The sequence below is a fragment of the Hylaeus volcanicus genome, chromosome 4 (assembly GCF_026283585.1).
Source record: "Hylaeus volcanicus isolate JK05 chromosome 4, UHH_iyHylVolc1.0_haploid, whole genome shotgun sequence".
Lineage (NCBI taxonomy): Eukaryota > Metazoa > Arthropoda > Insecta > Hymenoptera > Colletidae > Hylaeus > Hylaeus volcanicus.
The window spans coordinates 23,053,415-23,064,930 of record NC_071979.1 but is presented as its reverse complement, the minus strand read 5'-3'; the positions used below and the strand labels follow the sequence as shown (position 1 = coordinate 23,064,930).

Below are 11,516 nucleotides of genomic sequence, written 5' to 3'. Positions count from 1 at the left end.
TAATTCTTCTATATTATGAACGCTGAAAATTATGCGTCTCCTGTGCATGTTTACAAGACATCGCATAGTTACAATCGCATGTTTACATATAAAGATCTATTGCTTTATTAAAATTCAGCGCATTTATACATTACCTTATATTTATAAGACAGTTGTCCGGTGTATTCGAATTCGTAATTAATTTATAAGCTAATTTGTTACTTTAATTGGCCGTGAAATACACATAGATCAGATGAATTATAAATAATAGGTTTAAGTTTGTGCCAGAGATCGAAAGCTTCATTTATCTTCTTTTTTTCTAAGTATATCAATCAAGTATCCTTAACCTAACATAAATCTACATTTGATCGTAATTACATGTTTGCATTTTTTTTTATTAATAATCTTACAGTGGTGATTTGTTACCTTATAGAACAATTATATACATTAATTCATGTTATAAATATAAGTTATTATACATTTATATCTATATGTTCAATTATGTAGCAAATAATATTTTGAGCAGGTTTTCTATTCAACATGAATATAATAGATTATGGAAGATGGTATTCCACTTTATTAGACACCTTTCGAATAAAAATAATGTGAATAATTTTGCGAATATGTAAAAATCTAACCAATCGGATGGGAAACATGTCAATATTTAATAATTCGTATTACATTCGACAAGCCAAAATTAATTTTCGCGACATAAGTGGAAGAATCAAGACCATAAAGTCTTCTTTGGTAGATATTCTTCGCACGTTTTAAACAAAACATTAAATTATGCTGTCGATTAGTACTGGTACCCTTGCGATTGTTGTTCTTGAAAATGTTAAATGTATACACAACACTCACATATTTAATAATTAACAATATATAATTAACACCAATAGAAATTGTTTGCATTAAGACGACTATTTCAGCTTTTTGAATAAGACGAAGATATTTATATTGATACAATCGGTCGTGACCAATTACACGAAATTCGAGGATTACACCATACTTTTCCTTTCAATACTCGACTACGTAATTTCTAAAAAAAAAAGGAAAAAAAATAGAATCAAGTTACTCGATCACAATACCGTTATCCCAGAAAATTTATTTATTGATTCGTTTCGCGATGCAATATAACAAATTGCTAAGAGAACAATCAGGAAGAGTTACCAATTCTAATATAATATAACTACTCTACACGTTATTTTATTTACACTTACGATTGACAGTATCGATAAAAATCAGGTAATATGTGTGCTATGGAGCGAAGTAAACATTACCGCTCGTTTTTTTACATTTTTTTCATATGGTGCGCCTCTCACATTGCAAAGATATACCTAGGCACTTGGTGAGCGATTATCTCGCTTATATACTTTATTCGTTAATACTTGAACTCTGCTTGCCAACGAAGGAGAAACGTTTTTCTTTTTTAAAGAAAAAAAAAAAAGAAAAAAAAACAGAAGTGATTAAGTTTTTTGATAATATCATAACAACAACACTCGCACTTCAATACCATAGAGACAATGATCATTATAAAACAATGTTCTCTTCGCGTATACGCATACGACATTTATAAAAATAATTTTCTACCGATCCTTCGGCATTGTCGAGTTACCTCGTCATTTTTAACCATTCTCTAACAATTCCCTAGCGATAAACATTTGAAACTTGTATGTTTCAAACACACAAGTCAATACAGAACTTCCAAGTACCATCACGAGTATTAAATGTATGCCTTTAAAAAAATACACCTTCACCTCTCTAACCTTCGTTTTACTTCTTTTTTTTTCCCACTCGTCTGCAAACCTGTCGTGGCAGAGGTAAATTATATTTCGTTCGGTGAAATTTTTCGATCGGCACTAATCATAACAAATGCCAACAATAATTCTTCGCGACTACGTAATTCGTTTTCTCTTTCATACGCGGAGACGTTGATTCTCACGTCGCTACTTCATGCGATTCAGTACTAAATCGCAGACCACCTGGAGACCTTTTTGGTACGGGCTTTCGGCTAAGGATCCTGCAAGTTTGGCGGCTTCCACGCAATGTTTTCTGGCTAGAAATCTCGTCTGATCGAGACCTTGAGATTTGTGTACAAGCTCGAAAGCTTTCTCGACGTCCCCCGGCTCTTGAAACCGGCGCATGATCATCGCATTTAATTCTGGATACTGTAATAAACGAAGAGGTTACAGTAGACCACACTCAACTCTATTAATTGGTATTAGTATTAGCAGTGATGGACCACTATGGTGGACATAGTGCCATTGGATGGAATTCAGATTCAGTGACCAAAAGTGTTAAAGAAAGTTATTTCACAATTCGTCAAGACTTCGTATCACACAAAGTAAGGTAATTGCACAGTTTAATCTTCAGTTCAATTAAAATTAAAGAGTTCTTGCTGTGAAACATGTTAGCCATTGAAATAATAGATGTCAATTACTAAAATAATTGTTAGGATCAAGAGAAAATTAGACAATATTATATTTTTCGATGATCTGGATCACATAGGGGGCGGGGAGGAGGGTAAAGGAGAAGTTTAATTCACCTAATTCAGTGAGGCACCAAGGAGTAAAGGAAGTGTAGTACTTTAGCAAAAGAACCTGCCAGTGACCACTACTGGTGCTTACCCGTTCACACGCGAAGAGAACTGGAGCAGTGGCAAGACCAAGCTTGAGGTCGGCTGCAGTAGGTTTGCCCATTGCCTCCAAAGACGATACAAAGTCCAAAAGGTCGTCGACCAATTGAAACGCCAAGCCAACATTTCTACCATATTGAAAGGCTACGTCCGCAAGCTGTTCATCGGCACCTCCTAGTATGGCCACCTGCGTCAAAGCAAATTTATCAATACAGATACAAATGAACCGATCGATCAAGAATGAGGACTCACAGATTTCAATGCATTGGCGATCAAGCTGGCCGTCTTGCGATACGTTTTCGTGAGGTAGTGCGCGAATCTCTCGTTCTCCGTCTCCTTGGAGCCGAGCTGCATAAACTCACCCTGCACCAGGTCCGTCACGACCTGGAAAGCACCTGGACTGGTGAATACTTATCGTCAGGATTATATCAGGATCCTAGAGCACGTGGATACTTTCCCGCGGACGTCGAATTAATAACAAACGTATTATAAGCCGAGGTATCAACCAAAAATTCAACGACAATATTCTATCTACGAGACGGAATGGTAAAAATTACTTTTTAATAGACAAAAGAAGAAAGTTTGCGTAGAAGGAAAGAAAAAATTCAAATGTCGAATACGGATCAAAGTTTGGAGTAGGATTATCAATAAAGTTAGATGACCGAACATTGTACTTTGAGGGAAAATATGGGAACCGGTGGTGCAACCAGAAATTTCAAATAGAGGAGGTGTAAAATCTGAGTCCATCTCTGTTTATGTTTAAAAATAATTACCATGATGCCGAATTAATTTTCTTCCCTCCCATCAGTACATATATTCAAAACCTCACCGAACGCCATTATACGATATTTTTTTAATATCATTATAATTCCAAATAACATTTTTAAAAAATTCTTTCACGGTGCTTGCATTTATCCCCCTCCTCGTTCTGGTTGCACTACCGTCAGAAACGCACTCGACGAACTTTACCTGACTGAGGCATAGCGTGACGTTGTCGTTTCGAAGTTGAGCGATCATAATCGACGCGACCGCCAGAATATAATCCCCCGCCATCGTGACCTGAGAGCAAACAAGTAAAGTGAATGTTTAACTATAATGATCCTGGCATCAATGAAATCTTCGATGACCGCACATCGTCATCGACTAAAAAAGGTAAAACGATTACGCACGATTTCAGTACGCCGTTACCTTTCACCGTGAATCTTTCGAAACGCAAACGATGAACTTAGAGCGGGTGAACGATCGTTCTTTACCAGGTTTTTTTTTTTTTTTTACTTTTCTTCACTCCTGAACACGAGATGCTAGAGATTCCTGCGTACGCAGACTGCAGAGCAATTAACCGATCGCGATAAAGATCTCCGGGCTGTTTGATTCTGTTCCAAGCAGTTGGTATTCGCTCGGAATGAAGACTGGCAATGCGAGAGGCTACTTTCTTTAGTCCGCAGACGCGGGAGTATAATTTGGTCCACGATTAAGGTAAAAGTGCCCACAGAAAGCGTAACATGATAGAATACGGTGGAAAAAACTCGTCGAATGCGGTGGAAGGTGTTCTCTCTAAGAGATCGGTGCTTCGAAAATTATTTCAAACATTCCTTAGTCGTACCGCAGCCTTCGAAATCATGACGGATCGAGCCTGCTTGGGGAATTTTTAAAAAGTGAACGGGTACATAAAAATTTTACAGAAAAATTGTCGACATCGTTAATTTATTCTATGAGATTTTGTTCGTGGGGCTCTTTTAGTGAAGTTTAATGATTCATACCTGGGTAAGAAAGCTTCAGATTTCAGAGCAAAATTGCAAGGAACTTCTCGATTAATTTTCACTGAAAATAAATCTTACAAGTTTGTTAACTGTACAGGAATTTCTATGAATTCCTAATTAAATGCGCCTACTACTGATGTATATTACAAAATTAAACATCAACCCATTTTCAACCCTATCAATTAAACCTTCAAAAATATATTAGGTAGGCCGAAAAGTAATGTCGTTTCTTTTACATTAAATTCAAACTTTTCAATAAATTTCTATCTTTGATTCATTATGTAATCGCCCTCATTGTCAGCAGCCTTTTGTCACCTAGTGTGCAAATTTTCAATGCCAGAAAAATCAATGTGCTGATAAATGATAAACAAGTATTTAAGATGGCAAAAACGACATTACTTTCCGGTCCACCTAATATAATACCAATTATTTATAATTGCATACCAAGTGTTGGTAAACCGACACAAATTTTAATTTATCGAACTAAATCAAATACTAAACAAAAGATTCGTTCATCATTGAATAAAATGTTGCTTACCTTTCCTCCGATCGTTCGAAATTAATATCTAGAATCATGGTCGTGTTCGGTTGCGATAGCGCGCAGGATGGGACACGCGCGTGCGATATTGTTAGAAAGTCGTTAGAATGCAAATAGGGGTTATACTGATGGGAACGAGTTAAGTAATCGCGGCTGCATTGCAAGGGAGAATAGATCGTCAAAGGCTTCTCCACGAGCATTTAGTTTCCGACGCATGTGGCTGCGGTTTTCTGGCATCAGGAGTGGTGACGGGAAACGTTCGACGAGCGCATTGTACGCTTAGCATATAACACGCAGAAAACCACACTTTCTTAATGGCTTTTAACATTGCTGGCTACCGTCTAAGACGATGACTACCAAGCGACACTCAATCTCATATTCCAAATTCGTTAAACAGTCCCCCTAATGCATAATAAACGGCGAGAACAATGAATTTTCTATCGCTTTCTAGGCTCACTGGATAAATTATTCTCCATTAAAGGTGGACGAGTGCGACATAATTACCAGTAGTTCGTCACATTTGATACAAGTGTTATTTATTATAATACTTTCTTAGACACGTGATACAAATAATAATAAACAAACAAAAATATCAGTAAAAATATTACGCTTGATTATAGAAAGTTAGAATTTTAATTAATATACATTGTAAACTGAAAAAATTGAAGAAAGGTTGTTTGATTAGTGTGAGTTAGTATTTTGTTTGATTAAGCTGAGTTGATATTTGACGACACTTCCCGCGCGTTTTATCATGTAATTTCGTTTAGAGTTCGAGGAATTACCTCGTGCTAGATGACGTTATATTTTCGAATCTATTTTTGGAGAGATGCCTCTACGACTGTTTGCTTCCGGCATAGGTAATGGACTCATGTGTCTCGCTTTTTTCCTTCATTGTGAAACTTCCAAGGTAAAAGGATGAAACGCAAACACCGAGAACTTGATCATTCGGATTCCTCTTATAAAGCCAGGAAATCAGTAAAAGACGAGACACCGCATGCATAGAACAATCTTACTAAATACCATTAATGCAGTACCAAGGGCAATACTTTTACCATTATTACAATTACAACGATAATAAAATTCAATTCCTGAACTAAAGTAACAGAAATCATTCTCAAAAAATTACAACATAAATTGTACAATAATTATTTTAAATGGAACAACCATAGTTAAGCATTAAATAGCGAGAAAAACGACGGGGTACCATTAACGTTTAACTTACTATTACTCTAACATTGTGAATATCATACATTCATAATTTAACAAATACATATAATTAAAACAAAAAAAAAAAAGATATACTTCCAGTTACTGACACGAAAATTAATAATAAATAAGTTTTATCGAAGACATTAAAACTTCATTTCCTCTTACTGAAATTCATCCCTTATATCGAGAGAGAAAGTCCTTAGTTTACAACACACCTTTTTCCAGACACGACAATCAGCCTAGGCGAAATGGGCGAGTATCAGGGGAAATTAGCATGACGTAATTTTTTAACGTCCCTTTGTTTCTGTTCAGAGAAAGAAATCACAGGTGGACGCGCGAATGGCCGCGTGTCGTTTCGTCGCCTCGTGACAACGGACAACTGGCTCGTAATTTCGAGTTTCACATCCGGTATCGTTTTCACGCGCGTTAAGTGCGACGACACGCCACGCGGGATTTCCTTTCGAAAACGTCGTTTTCGTAGCCGTGGCCGTACTTTATTAAAATTGCCAGAGTCGTTGCGAAACGCGGAGATTTCGCAAAGCGCGCGTGAATCAACGCGGCGGGCAACAGGGTGCAGCCCCGAGCGGATGAAAAGCCTAATTACGCTTCATCGCCTTTGGGAAAATAACTTCCAGTTAATGGTACGGATCAATATAACGAGACTTTTTATCAGTCCAATCGGATTTGGCCACTCGGAAACATTCTTGTGCAGTTGAATTTTACTAAGTCGTTACGGATGATGTATAAAAAGTCTCGTGATTAGGGTTGGTATCATAAGTAGACCGACGTTTAGGCGAATTCATATCTTCGCGGACGTAGAAATGAAATTCAAGCTTAAATGAAAATATGTCTTATCCCCTAGATGGTGTAACATGTACGATATTGTTGACATTTTATATATTTCTGCATTGCTATAGATATTATGCATACAAGACATTACGTAACTAACTATCGCATGAAGTTTACTTTATCTTTGAAGAAATAAATCACTTTTCAAGTGTTTGGTCATTTTCTGATTAGAATATATGCTCCAGGTCAAGCACATTTTTTGAATCTAGATTTATAGTAAACGTTTAACAAAAATTCTACAAGGGAACAGTTCGATGACTCGATTAGAGAGCAGAATATACAATAGAAAATGGTCTTGGCTATTTCACCGTTCGATAAATATTTCATGTAACGGCATAGCATGTCCAACGGCCTTGTTATTTGCGCCTAACTCAGCGATAATTATATGTACACGAGCAAGAGGTCGCTCAATTAGTGTCGTGTTAATATGTCGCTGTTACACAATTGGTTATCCTAGTGTTCGATCTTCGACGCGAGACTTTCGTGGTTATTTGACGGCTTTCCATTTCTTTGTGACTCGCTAATTCGTTTCTCAAGGCCGTCACACTTTTCAAGCCTCCCACCGAACCACTATATCAGAAGCCCACGTTTACGTCAAGTGTGTCTCCAATGCTATACCAATTAATTCCAACTCGGTCATTTCGCTGTTCATTCTTTCGACATCCGCTAATCACGGATGGAATGTGTCTATCACAATGTATCGACTAGATCCTTTCACAAATCTTTACGTACGTTGGTTCGAGCAAACTATGTCGCGAAAAAATGTATGGAAATAAAAATTGAAAGGGTGAAGAGGTAAACGAAACTTTTATTCGAGCCATTCGTTGCACAAATCGATTTAACTCGATTTTTTGAAAAATCTTAAAAAGTGTCAAAGCACTTGGTACAGTCATAACTTTCCTGAATAATAAAGATAAACACCATTAAACGACAAACATTATTACATCGTATTATTATTATTATTATTATTATTATTATTATTATTATTATTTATTTGTACATTATTTCAACGGATTTCTTAACTTTTTGTTTTATGGATCTAATCGATTCGATTTGTGCAACGAACGGTTCATTCGTCGTTCGGTATCTAAGGACAAATGTATGAGATGTGTACCTTTTTATAATCATTCGTAGAGCGAGCTGTACGCGCTTCCTCTCGCCTGCATGTAGCATTGAGTGCATTTTATATGCATGCCTAATCGTTGAATGCGATAAAACGATTTGTAGCACTCGGAAATGAAAATCAAGCGCGAGACCGAACCTCGAATGACGAAACGTCCGTTACCATTTTCGAAGCGAAAGAAAAAGTTCGGTAACGAGGTTTTGAAACAACCGATCGTTATGTGATTCGGTCAGTGGATCCCTGCCTCGATATAACGATCCCGAGAAATCTAATCGGCAGAATCATTTACTTTCGAGGCAATTTCTAACGCTCGGTCTAACGCAACGTCAAGGGATCATGCCAGCTTGGCGGCGTGAAAACAAAGGGCCATTTCAAGAATTTTGTTTACAGTAATGTTGTACGCACCATCGAAGTGACTTTCGTTTTTACAAGCACGTCCTGCAGTTAGTAACTGAGAGATATTTTCTATATTTAGATTGGACACCAAGAAAAATGAAAAGTTTGAAACATCGAAGGGTTTGCTATAGTCATCCCTCATAAATCTCATCAATTTTTGTCGAGATATTTCTTGAGATTCTACGATTCCTATACATGCCTACAAATGCAAGTAACAGATGACAACGCTGAGGGAATTTTTTTTGAAATGTATCTATTCTACTTTTATTTTGAAAAGTAGTTTCTTCTCTGTTACTTACCTTATAGCGATTAATTTCTGAGGTCACTCGTATGCACGAATTAATCAGGACTACAAATCAGTGTATCCTCGTACAACTTAAAAAAACATATCCCAAAATTTCGTATGCTCTAATCTCAATCACCGTGAATATCCCAAATTTCTTTTTTTTTTCCCAAGATGATATACCGCCAACTGTAAGCTATTTTCTTCATAAACAAGATGGCCGTCGCAGCGATTCCCATTTTCGAAATCTCGTCAAGCGTGACCGCGGCGGCATAGGCAGACCAAACGCGGATTCGTTTCCGGTTCCAAGTCAAGAAAGCGTGCACGGTCAGCTCCGCGCGTCTCCGTGAATCGCATTAGCCTCTTTCCTTCTCCGGTATTTCAGAGAGAGTTTTCAGTCCTGATCGATCGAACGATCGAGGCTGTATCGAAATTCACGGTGCATCGTGTGAAAGAAGTCTCAGATGCCGATGATGACCAACGATCGAATAAACACGAGTCCCTCTCACGGTACGAGCGAACGTTTATTAAACGGAGAAACAGATTGGATAGAAAAAAATAGCGGTTCCTGGTATTCGAAGGTCGGTTTCACCTTGGTAATTAGCTTATGCTCGATGTCCGCGAGTCTTTGGACATTTATTTTTTATTTTCATTTAACGATGGAATCGGTGAATTTACCAGAACTTAGTTTTAATATCGAAACGGATGGATTCTGGGATCGTTGGTGCAGACTGCGGCCGGATGAAGATCTTACCTTTTTTTGGCTCCAGACAACGTTGATCGAGGGTTTTCCACGGCGGTAGTCGGGCTGGTCGATTACGTCGTCGTGCACTAACGAGGCGCTGTGGATCATCTCGGCGATCATCGCCACCTGTCGCTGCGATGCCAAGAGATCACTGAAACGAATCCAGTTCTATCGATCAATCGTCGATCTTCAGGGTCCGAGTAACTTATACTAAAGACTTCGTCTACCAGTTGCCGATATAAGATATGTCAGCTGATAAAATTATTTTCTAACGCGCGAAATGAGATTGATTATTTAGAGATTGGTTAGGCGTGGAAGGTTGTTGAGTCACGATTCGAAGAGAAAGGACGAATAGGAAAAACTCGAGGAATAGAAGAGTGGGTAAGCTTAATGACTCGCGATTATCGTATGTATCTAGATTTCACTAGAATCGACCTATAATTCATCGATCATGAAGGTGTGGAGAAATTGATAAGATCGAGTTCACGTGTGCAGCTACATAATTGAAAATAGGACCAATCAAATGATATTGGAATTAACATCGATATGTATCAACTCGCGAGTATTGAGGTATCGAGCAGGTCTCGAAATAACTTGTCATTGGTATCAGTGAGATAAACTTGTTGACATTTCTTGTAGTATCAATATAATTTAAACATGATTTATCAACCAGACCTAAATAAGATAACGATGTTGGCCAATATTCTATCAGAATTTTGAATTACTTCAGTAACTTAGAAAAAGAACTTCGCGTGAACATATTCAAATATTTTTTTAAATATTTTTCAGGTAGCATATTCACACGGTTCTAAAGTTTCGAAACTTCATTCTCGAATTCTATATGCGCTGCTTATCTCAATTAAAGCTACAATAAAGATACCATTATCAATAAAAAACGAAGTCAAGAACGTTACTACATTATTCGTAACTAACGAAATTAATTATCAGTCTTAAAACAAGCTATTTTTACTTTAATCTTTGACTTGATTTTCAGAATGAATGATAAATGTTAAATTAAAATTATGAAAATTGAAGAGAAAGAGTGAATCCAATAATATTACATAGAAAATTATACGAATTAATATCGGATAGTATATACGAAAAGTTCGAACACAAGGGTTCCTGAACTGTATTAATTTTTAAATTAAACCTAGCAAGATATATCGTTTTAAACGATACTCGTAATGAATGAACCTTCTCTTCTGTGGTATTTACTTTTCGCAGGACAACGTGGGTCGAGCAAAGATGATTCAAGAGGTTGAACGAGAAATTTGACATCTGAAAAAAAAAAAATTGACGTCTGCTTTTTCAACCGAGGGATTAACTACGATCTTCGAGTGGCGACGTCATGCTTACTACTATTTACAATTCGTCGAGCATATGCGACAACGTACACTAGTTCTCATTCACTGGACATTCTCATTCATATTCATCGTCGTCGATTCGCCCCACGACGGGTAATTGCTTCCAAAGCAATTGATGAATTTGAAACGCACAGTCGCGACACGTCGCATTCTTTCGGTGCTTTCTAAACGTTGCAAACCTATTCTCTTTTGCCTATCAGCGAGTCGAGAATCACATTGTATTACACCGTTGCAATTTTAGATTTATACAAGTCGAATCGTATGGATTACTCAACAATTACATCCAAGTAAAAATGGAGCATATGAAGGATACAAAATTGCAAGTATTATAAATCTGTACATCATTTGATTTCATCGAACAAAGTGATGGAATTAATTATTCTTCATTCACATTAACGATAAAGTATTTTTTGATTAGCTGATAATAATCAATATAGAAATTTGTACAGGGAACAACGAGATGACTCTGAATTTTAACAATGCAATTCAAATAGTATTTCGTGATTGATAATTAGACTGTGAAAGTTTATGCACTTGTAGCGCCTGAAAATATAAAAATAGGCTACGAGGATGTGCAAAAATTTAAAAATATTTCATTTAATAATTTAATTTAAATTTCATTTGTTTATCTATATAGA

At 36.9% G+C, this 11,516-nt stretch overlaps 1 protein-coding gene across 2 annotated transcripts in view; it reads right to left on the bottom strand.

The window, feature by feature from the left end:
• Nucleotides 1-1,411: 1,411 nt before the first annotated feature.
• LOC128875759 (all trans-polyprenyl-diphosphate synthase PDSS1) overlaps nt 1,412-11,516 on the bottom strand; it is a 43,184-nt gene continuing 33,079 nt past the window's right edge. For both annotated transcript variants that reach the window (XM_054121619.1, XM_054121621.1), the window contains exons 4-8: nt 9,524-9,665; nt 3,581-3,670; nt 2,864-2,995; nt 2,604-2,798; nt 1,412-2,144 (exon numbers count right to left, since the gene is read on the bottom strand). In XM_054121619.1, coding sequence (XP_053977594.1) covers nt 1,923-2,144; nt 2,604-2,798; nt 2,864-2,995; nt 3,581-3,670; nt 9,524-9,665 — 781 coding nt within the window. In that variant the 3' untranslated portion in view covers nt 1,412-1,922. The remainder of the gene's footprint in view (nt 2,145-2,603; nt 2,799-2,863; nt 2,996-3,580; nt 3,671-9,523; nt 9,666-11,516) is intronic.